General features: G+C 38.4%; 1 protein-coding gene across 1 annotated transcript; it reads left to right on the top strand.

The window, feature by feature from the left end:
• Positions 1-2143: 2143 nt before the first annotated feature.
• On the top strand, positions 2144-25561 carry LOC126251664 (leukocyte receptor cluster member 1 homolog). The gene is made up of 3 exons (XM_049952236.1): positions 2144-2432; positions 12054-12153; positions 24694-25561. The coding sequence occupies exons 1-3, from the start codon at positions 2410-2412 to the stop codon at positions 25522-25524; spliced, it is 954 nt and encodes a 317-aa protein (XP_049808193.1). The 5' UTR covers positions 2144-2409; the 3' UTR covers positions 25525-25561.
• The last annotated feature ends 71 nt before the right edge of the window (positions 25562-25632 follow it).

The raw sequence follows: 25632 nt of genomic DNA, 5'->3' as shown, positions 1-25632 counted from the left end.
AAAATATGAGGGTTTGGTGTCCAATGCTAATCACCAACAGAAAAGTGTTTCTGAAATTTGACGGTTTTTACTTGCTTTAGACAGTTATAGGTCACCAATGAAATTTATGTGCTCAGAGTAATAAGTACATTCATAATATCTCTATAAACGTATTTAAAGTAATCTACAATCTGCCAATGGCGTATGATGTGGTCTTGTTCTGTTAATTTCGTAGGAAAAGCTTCAATACCACAATACATTTCTCAATATTCAATGCACAATAACACAAAATGACACCACATTTGTCATTCCATAGTATCCAAAGGACCTTGGAATGTAGATTCCACAAAATATTTAAGCTTCAAGGAAAGTGTGTACGATAATAACAACAGGCAACAATAGAAACACACATTTCTCATGCTAGAAATACATATTTATATTCTCTTGCTTTCAGTGGTATTAGCTGCAAATATACAAATACTGGAAAGTATTTCTTTCTCACTGCTTGGAGCTCTATTGTCACTCCAACCATCAAAAGGTAACAACGTTTGCGCCAGAGAGTGCCATGATTGTATGCATGTAATGATACAAAAAGTATCGAAATGAGTAGCCAACAATGACGAAGCTTACTAATAGTCAAAGCAAACTTCACAATATATGTTCTTGATCAATTAGGTCAGATTAAATTACATGCAGTTTTCGTTCCATAGACTAATAAATGAGATGATTCTCATGGGTGAGGTACATGTCAGGAAGTATAACTTAAAAACATAGAAATCTGAATACAATGCTCACACTTCTCTGATCATTTGCCAGGAGATTGTCAAGATCTGTGAATACATTATAGTAAACTGGAATTGCTAATATTTACAGAATCAATACACTATCAGAATAAAACATAGTTATGCACTTTCAATAAATTTATCATACACAAAATACCTAATCTTGAGGGTTGTGATCAAGTGCTGTCAAAACTGAAATCTAAAAGATATTTTTACTTAAGCAAGTGTAACACGCACTATAGAGTGGAAGGAGTTCCTACCAAAAAGTCTTACAAACCCTGCTTAAACTGTGCTTTATCTGAAACCAAGTTACTGATGGTTGCTAGCTGTTTATTGAGAATAAATGTCCCTGAATACTGAACCCCTTTATGGAGAAAGGTAGGAGATTTTGTATATTTATGTAGATTGTTCTTATTCCTGGGATTGATATTCTGTTTTCAGCTATTGGCAGGAAATAGAGAGCTATTATTTGCAACAAATTTCACTAAGGAATAAATATACTGAAAAGCAGTGGTTAGAATACCCAGTTCCTTGAACAGGTTTCTACATGACATTCTTGAATTTACACCGCAAATGAGTCTTATTACATGCTTTTGCACTCTAAAAGCTTATGCTCGGTTAGGGGAGTTACGCCGAGATATGATCCTATATGACATAAAAGAATGAAAGTAAGCAAAGTACACAAGTTTTTTTATGTTTATTTCTCCTTCATCAGACATAATTCGCATTGCAAATACGGACTTGTTTAGGCACTTCAGGATTCAGTCGTATGCCCCTCCTCGCTGAATTTATTATCGAGTTGCAATCCCAGAAGTGTAATCTGTGGACCCCTTCTATCTGCATACCTTCATGTGTTACACACATGCTGGAAGGAAATCTCTTACAGAACTGTAGTGGGTCTTTGCAAAGTTTAGTGCCAATGAAAAATTGATTAGCAGGTATTTCCAAATCTGTACTTGACTTTCTATTTATTGCAATGTTTGTATCATCTGCAAACAAAACAAACGTAGCGTCTGGCACTGTAACAGATGAGAGAGATATGGTCTGGCTTGACGGTTCGTTGACGACCTATGTGAATGCCGCCATTTGGTATATACTGTGGACTGTTTTGAAGTGACGAGACGTAGCGTAGCGGCTGGTGTGAATTGGCGTTAAACAAACAGCGTCCTCCCGAGATCACGAGACAATTCGAGCTAATGTTGACAAAGTTCGCAGAACTTAATGTACACTTCAGATATGTTTCTACTCTATGGCAGTGATCACCAACAAGTGTGATCACCACTTCGAACCCAGTATCTATGGTCGAAGGATCACCAGTGATCTCCATGTTAGCATAGAGATCACTGCTGATCACTGTAACCTATCGATAGAACATTCAGAGATTCTATAACACTCGTAAGACGTAAACAAACGCGTTTGTGTTTTGTAGCTTTGGTTGTAAATATTGTGGCGACTTGTCAGTGGCGGAGAGCTGTAGTATCCAGTACTGAACCAGGACACTCAAAATAATGAGTCATCAGCGATTGATAGTTTAACAATTGACGGCTAAAATTTAATAATTGTGCCATATATGTAACGTAAGGAAGGATAAGTGATTCTCCAACAATCAACATTGCCATAGGAATTATTACTGCTTCATAGTGGAACAATGAATATTCTTCCGAAGAAAAGGTGGGTGGTGTTTATTGGTGTCCTCGTTGTTCATTAGAAGCTTTTTCTCTGTATACTAATTTCTGTAGCGAATTTAGTTGCAGTAGTGATCAGGAACCTGTTCTAACGCATTACATTATCCATATTTACGAAAAAGAAATACTGTAAAGATATATATGATTGTGTGCTCAAATTTCGCACAATATATGTTGCTGCCAGCGTTTAATCTTTTATCTGGACAAATATGTTAATGGAATTATAGTGTGTGACTAAATAGCTAGTTTCATAATCCGTATGACATTTTCACAATTTTTGTCGAAATGATGTGGAACGATTGAGCGTAGAGGTCATGTAGGGGTTCAGGTGAAGATTATAATACCGCTGTTCTGCTTTGGCTAATGACATTCCAATCAGTACTATTTTTAAAGTACTTCATGGTGACAGACCGACCGATAGTGTACACCGAGGTCTAGGTTATGTTGAAAGGTGAAGACTAGGTTATGAGCTGGAGAAGCCAACAAATGTGTTATAAATTTTGCGTAAACATTGTGCATTCCGTAGTCACGCTAACTTCTGTGATGAACCCTTTATTTCCTCAAAAGTCTGATATTTTCAAAACTTTTGTGTGTTTGAAGATATTATTAACCAGAACATCACACAAAAAAAAATTGAAAAAAAAAAAAAAGTTTTCCTGCGGGGATCAGCTTTGATTGTTGAAATAAGCTTCATTTCATGTCACAGTCATAATATTGGTTCAAAGCATCACAGGTCAAAGTTGATGGGGTTTATCATATTCTTCACTGCTTTCAGGTATGTAATTATTTTAGGTACCTCGACAAGGATTACTTCACATTTGAGTGCTTCAAAATGACCATACAAGCAGTTAGGTGCCTAATCACAATGTAATTAGTGATTGTTCAGTCTGCAGTAAAATGTGATCCTCACTCATTCAACATGTGCCTTTGATGAGGCAATTCACAGATGCACAGCAATTATTTTATTTTCTGTACAGCATATTTTAATTGAATGTTATTCATATCCAGCTGAAAGCATGACTTTCAGTACAGCTGTCAAGCAGTCTTCTGGTGATTGAGCAATGCTCAAGATATTTTGAAGTTTTGTTTTGTCACAGAGTTTATCATAATACTGGATGGAAAAGGAGAAGGGATTAACATTTTGTGGAGCGGCTAGTTCCATACAGTATTTTATTTTTATGCAGTTGACAACCCACAAATTGCTTACAGTATTTTCCCTTTTCCATTGTTGTATATTTATTGTTCAGTATACATTCCTTTGTGAAATCTCTGCAGTTTCTTGTATCTTTCAAGTCATATCTGCCTACCTAGTGAGTGTGCTGCCCTTTGATACTTGTTTTCATACAGCACCTGATGTATCACTCCACATAAATTAAAATTTTAACATATAGGTTCACATGTCTATATTCTCATTCCTTTATATTCTGTATCTTCATGGGGTTACATTTCATCTTCTTAATACTGCTTACTGAGAACAGTAATAATCATCATATTTTAGTAGTCATAAGGTGTTTTCTGACTTTTTATCTTTATCAGTCATTTTAATGACATGATGTGTAATACAGAAAGTATGATGCTGCACAAGTCAATTAGCAATTTTATGAACATGCTGAGAAACCTTTTATAAAATGATGGAGTGGCATGTTGTGTGATGATGGCATGGAAGCATTGTCAAACAAACATTTAACATACGAGAATCGAGAATAGTTAAATAGTCTTTTTAATGTTCATGCTGTAAGGTATCCATTTACTCTGTAAGCCTAGTACATTTTATCTAATTATTCTTAAGAACCACACACACACTGTTTTGGTATGATGGGGTGATTTGTTACTCAGTTCCCTTCAAGTCAATTGCTTTTACTTGGCATATGAGTGGAAATGTCCACTACGTAAAGTGAATGAAGTGTCACATTTTTAGTTATATCAAATAGTTATTTAAAGAGGTGAAAACACATTATAATCTGTCCTCTGAACTCTTGTTTCAAAGCTACTTTAAAAACTGTTGTACTACCAAATGATGAAGATCCACCATAGGCAGTTATGGAGCAGACATGTCAAGGAGGGGGCTTGTAAGCCCAGGATGCGCATAAGACAGGCTCACTGGTATTAAAATTTCACATTAGAATACTTTAAATGTGAAATTCAGTATAGTTAATGAAAGTTTTGCGTATCCTGAGAATGTATGGCGGTGGCCACACCAAAAGGGCAGTGACACCTAACATACTTTGTTCGAATTCTGGAACAATGTGAATGAGTTGATTCGGACGCAACTGATTCCTCCCATCTGCTTTGTTGTGTGTGGCGTCATTACGGCGTGGAGTTTTTGAGTTGGTTGTATTTGTAGATGTTGTGTTTGATGATGCCCTGTGATGATGTGTGTGCTGAGTGTAACATTGTATTGGGTTCATTTGAGGTACAGTTTTGACAGTTGCAATGTAGCTCTAAGTGTTTATAGCTGGTGGCCTGATGTAGGTTGGAAGTGTTTTCTGTGAGTTATTACGGTTTTTGTTTGTTTGTGTGTTTGGTGCTTTTGTTAGGTTTTATTGGTTTGGTGTTTTTTGTGTTGTAAGAAATTTAACTCGCTGTATGGTTTCTGTTGGTATGTATGAATATGACCATGAAATGTAATGGTGCTTCATTGTATGCTGAGATGGGTAAGGATATGCTGTCAGTTATTAAGTTCTTGCAGCTATTTGGGCTGGTTGCAGAGTATGTCAGGTGCAGCACTTTTGGTGATAATAAGAGGCTGACGAGAGTTTCGGCACCTTGGACCAGGGAAGCATATAATTGCCTGTATCTGTGGGATAACATCTGGCAGTCGCATAGACGCAGTACCTGGTTTGAGAAATCTAGGTTGGCCATGAGAAAGATTGTTTTGTTGACTTATTATTTTTGTTATAGGTCTTCTGTCAGTTTTTGTGCGCATGAGACTCCTGTGCATGAGAGAAGGGTGTTAGATTGGTTTTCTTTTTGTCGAGGGGTTTGTTCTGAGTATGGGGGTAAGTTGTGTGGGCCTGGAGTGGTTGTTAAGATCAATGAATCTCATTTTAGTAAGAGGAAGTATGGGAGTAGTGGTTTTCGAGATGGTTTGTGAGTGTGGGGGAAGGGGGGGGAGGGTGTGGCTGTGATTTCGGGGGGTGGGTTTGCTGATTGCGTTTCTTGGGGTGTGGAGGGCCGTACTAAGAAGGAATTGGTGGGTTTGATTGAAGAATATATTGAGGAGGGGAGTACTTTAGTTTCAGATGCATTTTTGTCATATATGGGTTTGGGGAAGAGGGGTTATGAGCATTTAATTGTTAATCACAGGCTTGAGTATAAAAATTACGAAACTGGGGTGTGCACTAATATAATAGAGGGGTTTTTGGGGGAGGGTGATTAAATAAGTCATAGAGAGGGGGAACCTGCAATGTCATTTAGATGAGTATTGCTGCCAGAAGAGCTTCCATGGGGTTTATTGTACTTTTTTTTTTTTTAGGGCTGTGGGCTAGGGTGGTGGGTTGAGGGGGTGGGGGGGCGTATTGGTTGTTGACTTAATGGGGCGGGTTGTGCGTGGATGAGGAGGGGGGATTGTTTTATGATTATGTTGTAGAGGGCTTGCCAAGTTGCAGCTTTTTTTATTTGTAAGCTGTGATTGATTTTGGTTTACTCTGTGTTTTTTGTTAGTTGGAGGTTTTTTTTTGGGAGGGGGGGGGGGGGTTGGAGTGTGATGTGGGTGTTTGGGGTTGGTTTATTGGTGGTAGGTTGTGGTTGATTTAGGAGGTTTTTTTTGTTTGTGTTTCTTTGTGTCCATGCACTTGGGTATGTGTATGCACGTGTGTTTGAAGTGGCCTATCTAGATTGTGTTGCGGGATTCTGTTTGTGGTAAGTATTTTTTATTTTAGGTTTATTCTATAGGAATTGTGACATTTTTTGTATTTATGGTAGATTTGATGTGTGTTAATTGATGTAGTGATGTCTGATTGTTGGGTGGGTGAGGTGTTGGGGTTTTGGTTCTATTTTTCATAATTGTAGGTTTTGGTTTTTCGATATCGATTGTTGTGGTTGAGCTATGCAGGTCAAAGGAAGTCTTCGATTCCTGTAGTTTTTGTTGGTGTATTGGAATGCTGTATTATTATTTTCTTGTGTAGTGTTTGTTTTGGAGTAGTTGGTGTTTTTATATTGTTGTATATTTAGCTTGTCCCCACCCTAAACCCCCATTTCCTGTGTTGTCCCCTTAGTTTCATTTTATTTTATGAGTTATTCTGTTATTGATGGGTTTTTGCATTTGTTGGCATGTGTATGTAGTGACATTATAGTCACCATATTGGATACGCTGAAAGTAGCGGTTTCTGCCATATTGATGATGTCACGGGTCAAAGCAGACAGGTGGAATTGGATGTAATGCCTTTTGTCCCATGAAATGAAATGATCTCTCATCCAAAGTTTACTAAGAATTTTAGGAAAAAGGAAAGGATCAGCATTCTGAATTTTTCCAATCCTGCAGTTTGTTTTGTATGTATGTATACTTACATGTAAACAGGTGTGCGAAACTTAAGGATGAAAATAACTTTTGCATGATGTGTCGCTATCAAGTAACAGCTCAATGAAACTTTGACCATACAGAGAAAGAAGTGCTACAGCATAGCACATAAGGTAACAGAAAGAAATACACAATGAGGTGACAAAAATGACACTTTTATTCAAAGACAATAATTACACTGAGTCACCATGAGTAATGATAGTCCTTTGGACTTAACAGTAGGTGGGAAAGTGTTTGTAACAGGATTTGTGAGCACCGAAGATGGCAATGCATGTTCCGTAAGGTGCTGCGATGCTGGCCACAAGGTTAGTAAGAAGTTCTTATGGTAGGGTGTTCCATTCCTCCATGAGCATGGTTGGCAACTGGTGGAAGGTCATTGTGCATGTGGAATTGCTGCAGTACATTTCCCTGAACATTAAGTTGGGGAAACCAGCGGGACAGTATACTTGCCAGATATACTCTCATTCCAAGAGCTCATCCACATGCACCGTTTGATGCAGTCACGCATCTTCATCCATAAAAATGAAGTCAGGGCCAAATGCACCCCCAAAAACATGCACACGGGAGAAGAGTTCTGTGTCACAGTATTGTTGACTGGTGGGTGTACTGTGTTCAAAGATTTGGAGGTCAGTACACCCATATAACATTATACCGCCCCACACAACACCTGAACCACCAAAGTGTGCATTACGTTTTCTCACCTCTAGCCATATGAGTGTACATCCAGCATTGTCGAATATGGCCGTTTTGGAAATCCAGGTGTTTAGGTGTGGGGAGGCATAATGTTTCATGGGCTTACTAACCTCCAAATCTTCGAACATGGTACACACACAATTTAATGTTATTGTGACACTGTACTATACTGTAGCAGTTCTTTCTATGTATCATTGTCAAAGTATCATTGAGCTGCATTACTTGGCAGTGACACATCATACAAAAGTTACTTTCATCCTTAAGTTTTGCACATTAGTGTAAATTGACTGTCAGGAGTTAAGCTTACAAATCCTGTATATGAGTGTTCAAGACTTGTTCTGGTATTATATGTAACTCACAACATGCAGTGAAATTTGAGAAGAATTGAAACTGTTGCTTCACATGGTACTTGCAACATTTGAGAGTATTTTAAGTACAACCTAATTGCCGGACCATAATGTCCTTTGATGGATGGATAGTATAAAAGTTTCCACAGTTGTGATGGCATATGGCATATAGTGCACATAGGTTACTGAACACTCTGGTAGTGAGAAACAATGAAAGTGAGACACTTCTGTACTTCTGTTGATAAATTACACACATCAGAAAAAGTTTTGCATCACCCCGGTTCCCAGAACTCCTGAATATGGATGTTCACTGTGGATATTGTATCACAGACACAGTCCCTTTGACTGTTCAGAGATGTCACTACCCCCCCCCCCCCCCCCCAAAGATGTTAACAACTATGCATGAGCAGCGCCTACTAGACGGAGGGGGTCTGACAGCTGAACAGTTCCAGTCATTCCACCAGGAAGGAGGTACACGGCTTGTGTTGTCTGTAGTTAACCACGCCCAGACGGTCAGTACCGCGGTTTGGTAGCGTCCTCATTGTTACTTTGTGCCAGGAAGGGCTCTCAACAAGGGAAGTGTCCAGGCGTCTCAGAGTGAGCTAAAGCAAGGCAGGAACTGACGATGACATGCCTCACTCAGGCGGCCCAAGGTCTACTACTGCAGTGGATGACTGCTACCTACGGATTATGGCTCGGAGGAATCCTGAAAGCAACACCACCATGTTGAATAATGCTTTTTGTGCAGCCACAGGACGTTGTGTTATGACTCAAACTGTGCACAATAGGCTGCATGATGTGTTACTTCACTCCCGATGTCCATGGTGAGGTCCATCTTTGCCAACTACAACACCATGCAGTGCAGTACAGATGGGCCCAACAGCGTGCCAAATGGACTGCTCAGGATTGGCATCACGTTCTCTTCACCAGTGAGTTTCGCATATGCCTTCAACCAGACAATCGTCAGAGACATGTTTCGACGACAATTCGTGTCCCCATCGTACACATCTTGTGAAAGACTTCCTTCAAGATAACGACATCACTCGACTAGAGTGGCCAGCATGTTCTCCAGAAATGAACCCTTTCTAACATGCCTGCGATAGACAGAAAAGGGCTGTTTATGGACGACGTGACCCACCAACCACTCTGAGGGATGTACGCTGAATCGCCTTTGGGGAGTGGGACAATCTGGACCAACAGTGCCTTGATGAACTTGTGAATAGTATGCCACAATGAATACAGGAATGCATCAATGCAAGAGGACGTGCTACTGGGTATCAGAGGTACCAGTGTGTAAATCAATCTGGACCACCACCTCTGAAAGTCTCACTGTATGGTGGCACAACATGCGATGTGTGGTTTTCATGAGCAATAAAAAGGGCAGGAATAATGTTTATGTTGATCTCTATTCCAACTTTCTGTACAGGTTCCGGAACTCTTGGAACTGAGGTGATGCAAAACTTTTTTTGATGCGTGTATTTATTTACTTTTCTGACTTTTATCTGTTAATTGACTGCTTACTGATTTTCAGCATATTTAGTTCTTTAGTGTTTTTTTGTTCATAAGTTGATGTTGTTGGTAATTCACCCACATATAAACTGAAAAGACAATGGTTTTCAATAATAAAAATAATGAGCTAGACATTTTGTCAGACCCCTGTACAGAATTAATGAAAACAGTTTAACCAAACAAATTCAGTAAAATTTATGCAATTATGTGACCTGGGCGTCAGTTTGTGATATTCACCGATGTTTTGGATACTGTTGTGAATGACTTCCTTCAGGGTTGTGTGATATTGCTGAATGAGGAGCAGGTAAAAACCACAGAAGTGACATAATAAGTACCATTCCTGTTATGCATGAAGACAGCTAAGGCAACACAGTGAGGTGTGTGCCTATTCCCACTATATTTATAACCATTTCTAATAGGTCAGCCTGTTAAACACTGTGGGTCAGCTACCACAACCAGCCAAGATGACACAAGCCTGTATCCATCATCCCAATTCATATTGGCAGGTTTTTTCGAAATTTCAGTCATAATGTTTATTGTATTCCTCTTGTAGGAGTGTGACTGTGGCTAGTTCATGGATTTACCCAAATGTTTTAGTCTTGCCTTGGTATGCTCCACATTCAACAATATCAGTCAATAAAATTTGTTATGAATAAAGGTCATCAATTCCCTCCTCTTCACTCCTTTCATCTAAACAGAAACTGAGTTATATAATGTTCGTGGCACATTGTTGTAATAAATACATCCCCCTGATGAACACCACTTGCAATAATTGCCAAATATTGCTGAGTATTGTAACATAATGATGTGGTAGTGTACGTAGAAAAGTTTCATTGAAGCTGACAGCAATTGTGGAAACTTACACTCACATATAACAAAAGATGTGAATAACTCTTCTGAAAGAAAAGAACCATTATGGTGTGAGTTAAGGGAGTTACGAAAGGACTAGAAAAGTTTTGAATCTCAAATTCTGAGTGTTGAAAATAAGTACACTTAAGAGCAGTGAACAAACTGAAAGAGCTAAAAGAAATGGATGAGCACGTACAGAACAGTAGACCGACTGACAGGCACTAGTAGAAATACTGGAGCTAAGGGAAACCTAAAACAAAGAAAAAAGAAATGAAGTTGTAGCATGGTATTAAGTAGAAAAAATTATGAATTATTTTGGAATATCAAGATGATTCACCGAAAGGCAGAAGGACTGCATCATCGATAGGCACACAGAGGGTATGGAGCTTGGCTAGCTTTTGGAAAGCACTTCCTTTTTCTAGCTATAGAAAAATGTGCACACAAATGCACATTCACTCACATGCACATGCTTGGCTCCCTACACTGAGATCAGTCAACTGCCAGCTCTTTACTGGCCCATGGTGAGTATATGGGATGGGGTGAGAGGGATGGAGTGAGGCAAGAGGCAGGGAAGGAGTTGAGGGCAAGCATGTAGACTTGGGCGTTATATAACAGCACACAAGTAGCTGATGTAGGGACACAAATTGGGTGGGGGTACTGGGGCAGGGGTGATACCCACACACACACAAAACTCTATTGGGGGGGGGGGGGGGGGCACCTTAGATTTAGGCCAGGAGGGTTACGGGAGTGAAGGTGCTGTAAGGATAGCTTCCATCTGCACGCCTCAGAAAAGCTGGTGGTGGTGGGGATGATCCAGATGGCATGGGTTGTGAAGCAGGCATTGAAATCTCACATGTGCTCTGCTGCACGTTTTACCATTGGGTGGTCCACCTTGTTTTTGGCAACAGTTTGGTGATGGCCATTAATTCTATTCGACAACTGCTTGGTTGTCATACCAATGTAAAACACTGTGCAGTGGTTACAGCAGGGCTGGTATGTAACATGGTTGCTTTCACAAGTGGCCCTGCCTCTGATGGTGCAGGGTAAGCCTGTGACGGGATTGGAGTAGGTGGTACTGGGTGAGTGAATTGTGCAGGTCTTGCATCTGGGTGTTCCACCATTTATGATCTCAGTGGGAGTGGCCACTCCCACTCCCAATCCCCTGCCACAGGGATCATACTCGTGTGGAGCTGTCAGTTGATTGAGCACAATGTAGGGAGTACATATGCACATGTGAGTGAGTGTGTGTGTGTGTTTGTGTGCATGTTTTTCCTACAGCTAGAAAAATGAAGTACATTCCAAAAGCTAGCCAAGCCCCATCCCTCATAATTTTCAACCAGAACTTCCTGCACATTATTAATAGAGAAAAATAGTGTTCTCGGAGAGATTCTATCTCTCAGAGATATACTAAGTTTGGTTTTAAACGTGGAAAAACTCATTTCATGCCACCTCCACTATAGCATAGAGTTACTTACAATATAGGCCTAACAGAAAGAAAATTTGAGGAGACTCGCATAAAAAAGATAAATTGTCCATTCCTTGAATTTATTTACTTAACCAAGCATGAAAATGGGACTGGGCTGTTTGCTCGTGATCTGTTGCCAGTCAGTAACTAAATCATTGTACTGTGTTGTATATGTGATATTTTTTGTTTTGTTTCATGAGTATGCTTTAACTGTTTTGTATTTAGATGGCATGTCCGCACCAAAGAGAACATAGCCAGAGTCCGAAGAGATGAAGCAAAAGCTGCTGAGGAAGAAAAAGAAAGGCAGAGGAGGGCTTTATTGGCTGTAAGTATTTTTTCTTGGGAGACAGAGACGTGTAACAACATCCTGGTACACCTTATTGATGCACTCTTATTAATATTTGCCCATTGTAGATGTACAAAAATTACAAATTGTATTGGAATGACAGCATCCATCACATCTGCTGAAGTTTTTATTTCTGAAAGTTGTGTCTGTTTCCCAGCATTTCATGTGTACTGCAGCCAATGTGTGCACTATCCACATAAAATGTACATATTGATTGTAGACCATAAAAAGATGAGCAGGAAATGTTTGAAACTGTTGCGGTCTAAAGAAATAAAGCTCTTCATCTGTAAAGGAGGCCACTTTACTGAAAAGCAGAAGTGTTGAGTCATCAATGACTGAAGGCTTCTGCTTTTGGATGAGTGGTGTCCTTTACTCCTGAAGTATTTGCTTTCTACCAGAACTTCCCTACTGCAGAAATAAAGCTCTTCCAATGTATGTAACCAGTTGCTGCAATTGCAGTACAATCTGAATCATTATTGTTTTCTTTTTTGTGTCAGAGATTGGGTTTCACTAGGCATGGCCTGCACCTGAATACGTATGGGAAAGGGAGGCTGGAAAAGCTTATAGGTGACCGTCTAGTGGGTTGTGGTGGGATCACTGACTGAAAAATTCCTGTTGTAGTTGGTGTTAGAGTTGCGTCATTCGTGTATTGAAGTCAGGTGATAGGTATACCTGCTTAAAGGAGATCCCTCTAACTAAGGAATCACCTTCAGAGGTCATCATGTTTCCAAGTAAATAACGAATTAGCATATTTCGTCAAAATGTAAGAGGAAATTATTGGTATATCAGAGCACCAATTAAATAATTTTACAGTTCAGAGGCTTCCTTTACCAGGATACAGATTAGCTGGCTGTTTTTCAAGGAGTTCCTTGTGGAGTGGGGGAGTGGCCATGTATATAAAAAAACTGTATTCCATTTTAGTCCATAGACATATCATGGCACTGCATTGAACAAATATTTGAATGTTGTACAGGGGCAGTTGAATTTTGTGAAACTCAACTTCTAATTTTTGTTGTTTATAGGTCCCCTAACTCTGACTTCAGAGCATTTCTGCTCAAACTACAGAATATTCTTGATTCACTTTATAGGAAATAGTTATATGTGGTGACTTCAGTATAAATTTTATATATGATTGTGCAAGAAAAAGCATGTTGTTAGCTCTCCTAAATTCATATGATCTGATACAGACTGTGTTTTTTTTCCAACTAGGGTGCAGAGGAACAGTAGCACAGTCATAGACAATATTTTTATTCATTCTTCATTACTAGATGGGCAACCTGTTAGTAAAAGGGTGGATGGCCTTTCAGACCATGATGCACATATTTTAACACTAAAAGGCTTTTCTACTCAAACAACAGTCACATATAATTACAAATTGTGTAGGGAAGTTAATCCAATGGCAATAAAGAGTGTTTTAAACCTCGCCAAGGAACAAGAGTGGCAGGATGCTTACAGTGCTGATAACATAAATGACAGATATAATGCTTTCCTGGACACATTTTTCATGCTCTTTGAGAGTTGCTTTCCATTAGTATGTTCTAGACGGGATACTAGCAGTAAAAGACAGCCTGGGTGGCTGACTAGTGGGATAAGGATATCATGTAGAACAAAGTGGGCATTATATAAAAATGTTAAGTATTCACAATCAAGCTACAGTAGCCCATTACAAACAGTATTGTAAGGTGCTTAAAAATGTTATTACAAAGGCAAAGAGTATGTGGTGCGCAAATAGAATAGCTAATTCACAGGATAAAATTAAAACATTATGGTAAGTGGTGAAGGAAGCGTTTGGTCAGCAGCACAAGGTCGACGGTATAAAGTCAGTTTGTAGTAAAAACATTTCTGTTACTGATAAATCACATATATGTACAGTATTTAACAATCATTTTCTGAGCATTGCTGGTGAATTAAATAAAAATTTAGTTTCTCCAGGGAATCATAGAACTCTTGACAAATGCCTTCCCAAGATAGATATCTGAAATACTCCTCTGTGATACAGACAAGGAGGAGATTGAGTCAATAATTAAATCACTGTAGACTAAGGACTCTCGTAGATATGATGGAGTACGTAGCAGAATACTAAAGTACTGTGCTGCACATGTTAGCCCTATACTTAGCCATATTTGTAATTTTTTCATTAGGAATGGTCAGTTTCCTGAACAGTGATTAAAGTACTCAGTAGTAAAGCTGCATTATAAAAAGAGAGAAAGGGATAATTTTAGACCTATTTCTATGCCATCAGTGTTTGCTAAAGCTATTGAAAAGACTGTGTATGTAAGGATAATTGATCATTTTATACCACATAATTTGCTATCAAATATACAGTTCAGCTTTAGAAGTCATTTAGCAACTGAAAATGCTATATTCTCTTTTCTCTGTGAGGTACTGGATGGGTTAAACTAAAGGTTTTGAACACTAGGCATATTTTTTGATTTAATTAAGGCATTTGATTGTGTTGATCACAAAATATTGCTCCAGAAGTTTGACCCTGATGGAATACGGAGAGTAACAATTGGTTCACCTCTTACTTTAACCCTTTTGCAGTCACCCGATTTGGAGTGGTGTGTGCTAAAAATGTCATGCATATTTATATTGTTTTGCTACATTCTATTTAAACTGCCATATATCATTCAGTATTCACTTTAAAAAATATGAAAAAATCACCACTTATCCATAAAAGTATGTAGAATATTATGGCTTACACAAATTATTATAATGTTTCAAATGAATTTGATTGTGACAGTCCAAATAAAATATTTTATTTTTGATATTATAAATTTGACTTTGTTTCCACATATCCAACACTGTGCTTCAGTTTAAGAAGACTAAGTACAGTCCATAGAATCTACACACATTTGTGAGTAAAATGACATGAGGGACATCAAATTTGTGTTATTATTCAGAAAGTTAATAATCATTTATTTGAAGAGAACATTACAGAATTTCCGTGTCTACTGTATGACTTAGCATTTGTGTTTAGGAAAACATTCACCGTGCAAACCCTTATTACATCTATTGCAAACAGTTCTTACAAACAGTTCTTGGCCTTCTTTTCCTTTCCTCACTAGTACGCACACAGGATCTTGACTCTTTCTTCTCTGGAAGTTTTCTCAAACCCGGAGAACCACGAGGATCATCAGTTGCAAATACTGTAATAGGGAAGTGTGACATTTAGTGGCAACTAGACTCTCATCAATACTAAGTTGTTCATGAGTTGTGTAATGATATCTAAATATATTATTAGCATGATCTACCCATGGCCGGTACCCGCTACATGGGACATAATCTGGATGGCTGGTGCTGGACATTTCTCACTATCCACAAGATGAAAGAATTTCATAAGATGCCTAAATCGGTGGGCAGAAAACATTTTACCAAACCACGGAAATGCCTGTGACGGTTTTGTGCTCCAGTATGAGAGCATTGTGGGCCTTTTATTGAGTCTCATATTTAGTAAGCAAGCAATAAAACCTCTTACCTTGGTATTTGTCACATTCTTCCATTTCTTATATGGTTTGGACAATGTAGCCTGTTTAGTTACAAACTGTTTAGCTGAACGATTTGTTTCAGTTACAATAAGTTGCAGGAACATTGTAGTAAAGAATATATTGAAATATTCTATCACAGGAGATTCTGCTGGTGGCATATGTTTTGGCCCTGGCAGCTCTTGAAATGGATGTGGTAATGGCTGCAGTGTTTCGGGCGCAATTACTTCAGTGTATTGTACATCTTCCACTTCGTCTTCACTTTCGTTCACAATATTGTCAAGTACATCACTGTCACTTTCTGAACTGTTGCTACATTCGCTAAAACACTCTGTATCACTAGTAAAATATAAAAGTTCACAAATTTCCTTGTCGGTAAGTCCTTTGCTGTTGGTAGGTCGCATTTTTCATAAAAAGTGGAGAAAATAAACAAACTGTAAACGCTTAACGTGAAGAAAACACAGAGAAACAATGATAAATAACTGTACTGCGCAAAAACAAGAACATAGAATGCAATAACAGAATGTAAACATGTACTGCGAAACTCGACGTCAATAAACATACGATGCAAAAGCGGAATAACCGAACACTAATATTTCACTGAAACGATGCTCAATTGTCGATAGCTATCGACCTACACGTAGCTCGAGTCAAAGAGCATCTGTAATCAGCACGCCAAAACCATCTAGCGCTCGATTCTGTAAGATAAACAAGACGAAGCAGAGTACCGACAAATCGGCACCCTGACAGTATTAGCATCATTAGGGGGTGACGATACATCTTTACCTTGACATTCAAAGGGTTAACAACAGACAGCAAAAGGTCATTATTCAGAGTGCTGAGAATGACTGTGAAGTGGGATATGAATGGGGTACAGTCAAATGGGGGAGGGGGGGGGGGCGGGGGTGCCCCAGGGATCATTGTTATGGCCACTCCTGTTCCTTATTTATATAAATGATATGCCCTCTTGTATTACGGGTAACTGTAAAATATTTCTGTTTGCTGATGACGCTAGCGTGGTAGCAAAGGATGTTGTGTGCAATATTGGCTCAGTTTCAAATATTGCAGTTCATGAAATAAGTTTGTGACTTGTAGAAAATAAACTAACGCTAAATCACAATAAGACTTTGGTGTTTTAATTTCACAGAATGTATATATGATTAGTGAAACTGACCAGTCCAAATTTCTGGCTGATCAGATAGATAGTAAACTGTCGTGGTAAACCCACGTTCAGGATCTTGTTCAAAGACTTAATGCTGCTATTTTTACTATTCGAATGGTATCTGAAGTGAGTAATTGTTTGACACAAAAATTAGTCTACTTGACTTATTTTCCTTCGCTTATGTCATATGATATTATATTTTGGGTTACGCTTCCCATTCTAAAAGGATATTTTTGGCTCAGAAACGGGCAATAAGTGGTGTAAGTTTGTGAACCTCTTTTTGGCCCTTTTCGCTAGTCTGAGTATTTTGACATTGGCCTCTCAATATATGTATATTCATTATTGTCATTTCTTGTTAACAATATCAACTTATTCCCAAGAATAAAAAGCTTTCATTTACTTAATACTTGGCAGAAATCCAATCTGCATTTAAATCGGACTTCCTTAACTCTTGCGCAGAAAGGTGTGCAGTACACTGCTGCATCCATTTTCAGTAAGCTATCACAAGAACTCAAAAATCGTAGCAGTAATCCACGTGCTTTCAAATCGAAACTGAAGAGTTTCCTCATGGGTCACTCCTTCTGTTCAGTTGAGGAGTTCCTTGAAAAATTAAGCTGATTCTTATGTTATATTGTTGATTGTGTTTACTTAAACTTTTGGCTTGACTTCTTTTTGGGTTCATAAACATTTTATTTTATCTGTTATTACTTTTATGTTGTAATTTCATGTACTGACGTGTTCCATGACCTTGGAGATTTGTTCCTCAATTTGGTCCTACAGAACTTGACATGTAAATAAAATTCAGGATAATTGTTCATGTTCTATTGCTTGAACCTTTAAACTCATGAAACGAGTTATATTGCTTTGCTGTACATAACTACTGTGATAGATTGGGCTAACTCACAACAATAACTGCATGGCCATCTGTATTGTGACTCGTTCTGCTGCTGATGAAGATGCCTCAGTTTGACTGCAGGCCCTTTTCCATTAAAGCTTTTTCAAATACTTTATATATTCCTCCACGAAAGTGCAAAGTAAGTTACTGCTGTGTCAGTTTGTTAAGTTATAGATGTTTTCTTGCCCACTCAACTGTAGCTTATCCCTGTGAGGTGTTTTGCATTTATAATCTTCTTCCTTTCACGTGTGGAGATCTTCTTTGTGGAGCAGGCTGTAAGTTAACACCTCGGTTCACACTACCAGCTAGATAAGTGGGCCTTCCACAGAACAGTTGAACACATGGGACCTAACTGAATACTGAATCAAAAGCTTATAGGTGACAATACAGGAAAGAGCCTAAAGACAATATATAAGCACAAAATATCTTCTTAAAATATCAGTAGCACCAAATACTGCAAATAAGCACAAAATATCTTCTTAAGATATCGGTAGCACCAAATACTGGCAAATAGTTGTCATGAAAATATTGTGCTAGTGACCATCTGACTTAATGCTTGCAAATTGGCATCATCTTTCTTATTTGTTGCATTTATTTTGCCAAATATTGAAGGAATAAGATGTTTTGTTAGTTTTAAATTGACCTCTTAAATATTAATTACGGTGATGTATTGGGCAGAAAACTTTGTTTTCTCAGCTACCATTGTTGATAAAGAATTGTGGTGTGATTAAATCCTATTACGGTTGCTTGTATATTGTCTTCAGGCTCTTTCCTGTATTGTCACCTATAAGCTTTTGATTCAGTATTCAGTTAGGTTCCATGTGTTCAACCGTTCTGTGGAAGGCCCACTTACCTAGCTGGTAGTGTGAACCAAGGTGTTAACTTTCAGCCTGCTCCACAAAGAAGATCTCCACACGTGAAAGGAAGAAGATTATAAACGCAGAACACCTCACAGGGATAAGCTACAGTTGAGTGGGCAAGAAAACATCTATAACTTAACAAACTGACACAGCAGTAACTTACTTTGCACTTTCGTGGAGGAATATATAAAGTATTTGAAAAAGTCAGTACACTTAATAAAACATATTCCATGTAGGTATTGGGGCAGGGGCAACTGTTTATGAATGTTATAAGGAATAGTTATTGAAAATAAAAGACAAAATTATAGAATTTTGTAATACATCGCATTAGGCAGATTTGCCAGTCAAATGCATTCCGAATTTGGCACACTTTAATTTATTCAGATCATAACCCGAGACTAGTGCTCTGCACAATGTTTAAAATACAAAGACCTCCAATACCATTTGTAAGTAGCAGGTCGGTTTTTTTGTTCATCTATAATTTAACTTGGAGATCCTTTTCTTTATATTTATAAGGAAACAGTAGCTTATTGAAGAGAATACTTTTGTATATACAGGAAGGAAACATTTGCCCAGTAGTTAGAATGAGTAGAAATGAGGTAATAATAATGATGAAACTTCCTGGCAGATTAAAACTGTGTGCCCGACCGAGACTCAAACTCGGGACCTTTGCCTTTCGCGGGCAAGTGCTCTACCAACTGAGCTACCGAAGCACGACTCACGCCCGGTACTCACAGCTTTACTTCTGCCAGTACCTCGTCTCCTACCTTCCAAACTTTACAGAAGCTCTCCTGCGAACCATGCAGAACTAGCACTCCTAAAAGAAAGGATATTGCGGAGACATGGCTTAGCCACAGCCTGGGGGATGTTTCCAGAATGAGATTTTCACTCTGCAGCGGAGTGTGCGCTGATATGAAACTTCCTGGCAGATTAAAACTGTGTGCCCGACCGAGACTTGAACTCGGGACCTTTGCCTTTCACGGGAAAGTGCTCTACCAACTGAGTAGAGCACTTGCCCGTGAAAGGCAAAGGTCCCGAGTTCGAGTCTCGGTCAGGCACACAGTTTTAATCTGCCAGGAAGTTTCATATCAGCGCACACTCCGCTGCAGAGTGAAAATCTCATTCTGGAAACATCCCCCAGGCTGTGGCTAAGCCATGTCTCCGCAATATCCTTTCTTTCAGGAGTGCTAGTTCTGCATGGTTCGCAGGAGAGCTTCTGTATAAAGTTTGGAAGGTAGGAGACGAGGTACTGGCAGAAGTAAAGCTGTGTGAGTACCGGGCATGAGTCGTGCTTCGGTAGCTCAGTTGGTAGAGCACTTGCCCGCGAAAGGCAAAGGTCCCGAGTTCGAGTCTTGGTCGGGCACACAGTTTTAATCTGCCAGGAAGTTTCATATCAGCGCACACTCCGCTGCAGAGTGAAAATCTCATTCTGGAATAATAATGATAATTTACAAGTGCCAATATAAGATATGCTTCAGGTAATCATAATGATAGTTTACAGTTGCCAATATGAGATATGTTTCTCGAGTTTAATGAATTCCATCTTTTTTTCGTTTTTAGACTATTGAAATTTCACATATTACAACAGAAACGGTGTTACATATACAGTTTTGTCTGAGCTACTGAGATGTAAAATAAAGGACTTATGGTTGAACTGTTCAAGTGGTAGAAGTGTTTTTGAGTTATTTTTTGCCGTGCTGCTTTGATCAAAGTCCACATTTTATTAGCACTAATGAGTCAGTTGTCTACTGTCTGTGAGACAATTATCATGAGTGTCCAGCAGCTGCTGCAAGTAGACTGTGAGGCAGGAAGTATATTCTGAAAATAAAGCATGGAAATTCTAGGTACTACACAGTTGAATGCTGTCTTGGCGGAATTTAATGGCAATATTGCACTGAAGTAAGACTGAGTTTGACACACAAAGCAGTTTGAATTAAACAAAAACTCATTTATCTTTGCATAAAATAGACCCAAAACATAATATCTGACTATTGTGGATTCTGCAGACATTGTAGTCTGTCAAATGAATATGGAATTCATCTTCTTGTTGATCTGCAATGTGCATGTTGCTACCAGCTGTCGCTACATCGAGAAAGTTGTGGTTGCCTAAACCTTATTTTATCCTTCAACAAATTAGTGGGTCTGTGTTCAAAGATGGCTATGTTGTATCACATGTTACCTGACCTATGTCTATAAGGTGTCCTCAATTAAATGTTTATGTCATACGCCAGATCAGCAATTATACAGTGGGATTCAAAAGTGTGTTCACAAATTTAAGAAGCTGATAGAGGAATCAGACTGCAACTACTTCAGAATAGGAACTTATGGTCTTGGAAGTAACCGTGAGCCAGTGAAACCTTTGAAATGTCAAGAACATACAAGGACAATGAATGCACACACACGTTAAGTTCAGCAAAGGTAATGTACTGTTTATGCGGCAACGTTGTATGTTACAGAAACTGTTCATAATGGTGACCACCACGTTCAGTGTAGGCATAACATCTTCGCAGAAATTCTGGTGCATTTTACCAAGCACACCAAGCATTGCATGGACCTCGACAGTTACTGCAAGTGTCCAGGTGAGGAATTGGTATCATGTACATGAGACTTTTGATATGCCCCCCGCCCCCCAAAAAAAGTTCAGAGACATCAGATCAGGGAATCAAGGTGACAATCCCCTTCCAGTCAGACACCTGGGATATTGACTCTGGGTATGTTACTTACCTCGCAGAAAAATGTGTATATCAAAAGCCTCATGAACGAGACACCAGTTGCTGATTAAGAAACACTTCTCACAGGATACTTTTAGCAACTGATGAGGTTTGTGTGGTGCCTGGTGTACTTGGTAGAGTGCACTAGTCTATCCTATGAAGATGCCTGTATTAAAAGTGGTGGTCGCCATTTTGAAAGCCTTTTGTAATGTACAGTATTGTTGAGTAAATAGTACATCATCTTTGTTGTACTTAAGATGTGCGTGTATTGACTGTCCTTGTTGTTCCTGGCATTCCAAAGCTTTCACTGGTTCAGGATTACTTCCAAGACTGTAAGTTCCTACTCCAAAGTAGTTGTATTTAATATGTTAATTGTGGCTGTAGAGCACAACAACCTGTCAAAAACATCTAGCAAATACAACCAACTCCTCTTCTATGTGATACCCTGACTGAAGAAGAGTTTACTTAATGCATTTGCTGCTCTTACAAAATATTTTTATTTGAAAGTAATATGGTTGGTTAACTCTAAAATTTGAGTTGAGATTTGCCACCATTAGTGATGTCTTGCATAAATTATGCTCTCTCATGACACTCTCGTTGTGATGATTGAGTGGTTTGGGTGACAATTTTATAAAAACACTGTGAAAACGTCATAAGTTTGTAAGCCAATAAAAGCTTTTTGACATACCACATTGTTTAAATACATAGTTAAGGGGAGTTGGAACGCCCTATCCCGACAATGTTAAATTTAGTGACTTGGCTTCTCTGTATTTCAGGTGAGCCTTTGACATGAAACTTTTGCAGGACATTAAACTGTATGTTCTGTGTCTACTGAATTACAATAATTGCATTTCAGCCACAGCTTTCGGAAATACAATTTTTTAATTGCACGGTTAAAATTTTGTGTACTTTTTTGTATATTATCCTAAATAATTTTATACGTAACATTATGTTCTTCTTTTAGTTCAGTAGACTCAGGATATGTATGTTATTACTCCCAACTTGAAGTGGTTTCTGAGATTTAGGGAAAAATGCAACAGAAAATGTAAATTTTCGGGAACGGTTTCTAAAGTTTCAGAAGACTGTAACTCACTTAATATATGCTTAATTTTTTATTTTTAGTCACTCAGAAGCATCCTGCACCATGCTGTATATCATCCACTTGATCTTTTTCCAAGTTTTTTTTCTCCCTCTGGACTCCTTAGTGGCCAACTGTGCTGCATACTCTGCTTTATCAATGCGAACCTTGTCCAGGATTAATTCCCATATGCTGCAGCACTTTCACCCTACCAATGTTGCCCTCATTAAAAGCAATAACAGCATCACTGACACCCCCCCCCCCCCCTCCCACCACTGCAGTAATTGCACCATGAATCAGGTCCAGGAGGGCAAAGGTGGTGTACTGGTTTTTCATCTGTTGACAGTCTGTGGAAGAAGGTAGCCCATACTGCCTGCTTCATTTTCAACAAATCCTCAGTATTATTTGTTTTGGCCATCCCATAATACTACTGTAGTGCATCAATAATTTTGTCTGTCAGCCTGCCTCTTATGGTTTTACCATCAGAAAGTTTCTTGTCTTTCAAACTTTGTTTCAACTTCTTCAACCTAGTGCCCATCATCTTGTGGACAAGACCTTTATAACACAGCAATCCACAGCCTTCTGTATAAAAAAAAATTACCGATTCTATTAGATGTTGAAGTAATGCATGTAAAAATTTTAACATTTTCAACCGGTGTAGATTATATTTAAAAAAATAAAATACTTCCCATGTGAGTTTATAAGTGATATATGTATCATTTTATTTGGAAAATTGCAAATTTTATAATGAGGTAAATATCAGAAAATGTGAAAAAAATCATTAATTGGAATAACTTCATAAAATCAGTAGTAATAATGGTAAATGGAAGACTTGCTTTTGTTGGGTGATGATGCAAAAGTGCAGTGCATCTATGAAGCAAAACCCTTACATGACTCTGGTTTATACTACTGTTGCGCTATTTGGTGCCTTATGAAGTTGACTTGACGAAAGACATTGAAGAAATCCAGACACATGCTGCCACGATTGTGACAGGTCATTATAACCCATAGGAAAACAATTCTCAAGGAACTTAAATGGGAATCACTGAAAGAAATAACTTTTTTCTCAGGAAATTCTGTTGAGCACACTCTGAGAGGTGACTTTCAAAAGTAGGTTGTACGGTAATTCTACCATTACCATCATATATCTTTTATTAGATTATGGTGGATGTGAAAGGCATACAGTCAGTCATTTTCCCCTTGTGAATGAACTTCAATGAAGAGTAGTTAATATTGGCACAGTGCACCCACTGCCATGCATTGTACTGTAGTTTAGGATGTCTATCCAATGCTAACATCTACTGAACTAAACTTTACTGAGCTGGACCTGATAATCAGTTTGAAATCCAAAACTTGACTTTGAATTATTTGACTGTCCCTAACCAATTTTCATGACCTACCTTGCAATGGAAATTTGGTACTGCTCGAAAGTGGTACATATTTAAATGCAGCACAGCAGCAAACTGACTGAATAAACACCTTGTCAAGTTCAGTGCAAGGAAATGCAGTTATGCTATTCACACCATGCCTTTTTATTTTGAGTGACTGTTCTGCTCAGTGCACTATAACGACACATAGTTACAAAATTGAACTTTCATGAGAAGATGGGGGAAGAAACTCAGCTTAGTGAATGATTGAAAAGAGACTAGCATTCAGAACTGTGTGAGGAACTTGACTCCTTAACTATTACAACCACCTTTACAAAAATCACTTCTTGTAAAAAATATGACTCTACCATGAAATTAGTTAATGAAGTGGCAAAAGAGTAGTGAATCATAACTCTGGAGTCCAAGCTATGCTAGCATCTCAGCAGTCAGTCAAACTAACTGACCCAAATCAATAAAGAAAGATTGTGTTAAATATTTGCTTTCCTCAAACTCATGATAAATTTCACACGAGCAAGCAATACAGCAACGACATTACCTGAACATCTTCACGGTTCTCAATCAGTCTTTACAAAATCATATTTCAAAAAGGAACATCCTTTGTGTTTGCACCTATGTGTTATGCTAGCTATTTACAGACTACTCAGCAGCGGGACAAACACCCAACTCATTACTTCTCACTGAATGATACATTGTCAACGACAATGCACAGACGACCAAAGATCACAACGCTTGTACTCAGAACCTCTATGGCATAACATATTGATTATTGAAGACTTCAGTTTCAAACATATTTAGTGTACAAATATGAAGTATGACATATTAAATAAAAAGAGAGCTCACCTAACTCTTATTGAATACCAAAAATAAAACCTTACTACACTTCTGTTGATGTCTTGGTTTAGAGACAGCTCATTTTAGACCATCATTCTGATTGTTTCAGGAACAAGAGGCCCGCACTGCTTTGCTCCGTAAAAAAGCAAGAAAGGATGGTGGTCAGTCTCCCGATGAAGGTGGAATTCAAATTACAAATAAAGCACAACATGTCAATCTCTTTGATGATCTGGAAGAGGGCAAAATTGTATCATCACTTAAGAATGAAGAGCATGAACGTGAAATAAAAGAAGAAAAAGAGAAATATGAAAAACAAATTGGTTATTTAACATACCTAGGCCAGGACACTGTTGAAGCCACTGGGAAAATTCCGTGGTATGATAAAGTTCCTGACAGAAAGAAAGCAGAACCATTAATGGGAATGGATGCAGAAGTATCTACAAAGAGCAAATTACTTAATGATCCTTTACGAGATATAAGGAAATATTTAGGTGTTAAGGAAGAACAATATTTGAATAAGAAAAACAAAACAGCAGATGCTAACAAGAAAGTAAGTGCTCATACAAGCATAATAGATAACAATTTAGACACTTACAAGAAACATAAAGACAGAAAGAAGAAGCATAAAAAGAACAAAAAAGTGAAGAAGAAACATAAAAAGCATCGGAAGTCAAAGAGAATTAGCAGTGATGAGAGCTCTGAAGTGAACAGTGAAGTTAGCAGTGATGAAGATCAACATGACCAAAAGCCTAACTTAGAGCAGTTACGAGCTGAACGCTTGAAACGTGAGGCTGAAGAAAAACGAAAAGCTGAAGCACTGCTAGCTAGGTTACGAGGTGAAACTGTTGAAGAAGAAAAGACTGAAACCATAGCAGTGCCTGTAAAACAGAAGTACAATTCTCAGTTTAATCCAGAACTCGCAAGGCAAAATTTTAGATAAGATGTGCTGGTCTATTTCCAACTTACAGTGTTGTATATATAATGAGTTTGGATTATAAACTGAAAATTTTATGTTTTGTTGAAAATAAAAATTGTTTTCAAAGTTACA

Source organism: Schistocerca nitens, chromosome 4 (genome assembly GCF_023898315.1).
Source record: "Schistocerca nitens isolate TAMUIC-IGC-003100 chromosome 4, iqSchNite1.1, whole genome shotgun sequence".
Taxonomy (NCBI): Eukaryota; Metazoa; Arthropoda; class Insecta; order Orthoptera; family Acrididae; genus Schistocerca; species Schistocerca nitens.
The sequence above is the reverse complement of the archived record's forward strand: the minus strand, read 5'-3'. Positions and strand labels throughout refer to the sequence as shown.

Coding starts and splice junctions, on each gene's coding strand:
- LOC126251664 (XM_049952236.1), top strand. CDS start 2,410: ATGAATATTCTTCCGAAGAAAAG. Junction 2,433..12,053: donor AATATTCTTCCGAAGAAAAG/GTGGGTGGTGTT, acceptor TTTTGTATTTAG/ATGGCATGTCCGCACCAAAG. Junction 12,154..24,693: donor AGAGGAGGGCTTTATTGGCT/GTAAGTATTTTT, acceptor TGATTGTTTCAG/GAACAAGAGGCCCGCACTGC.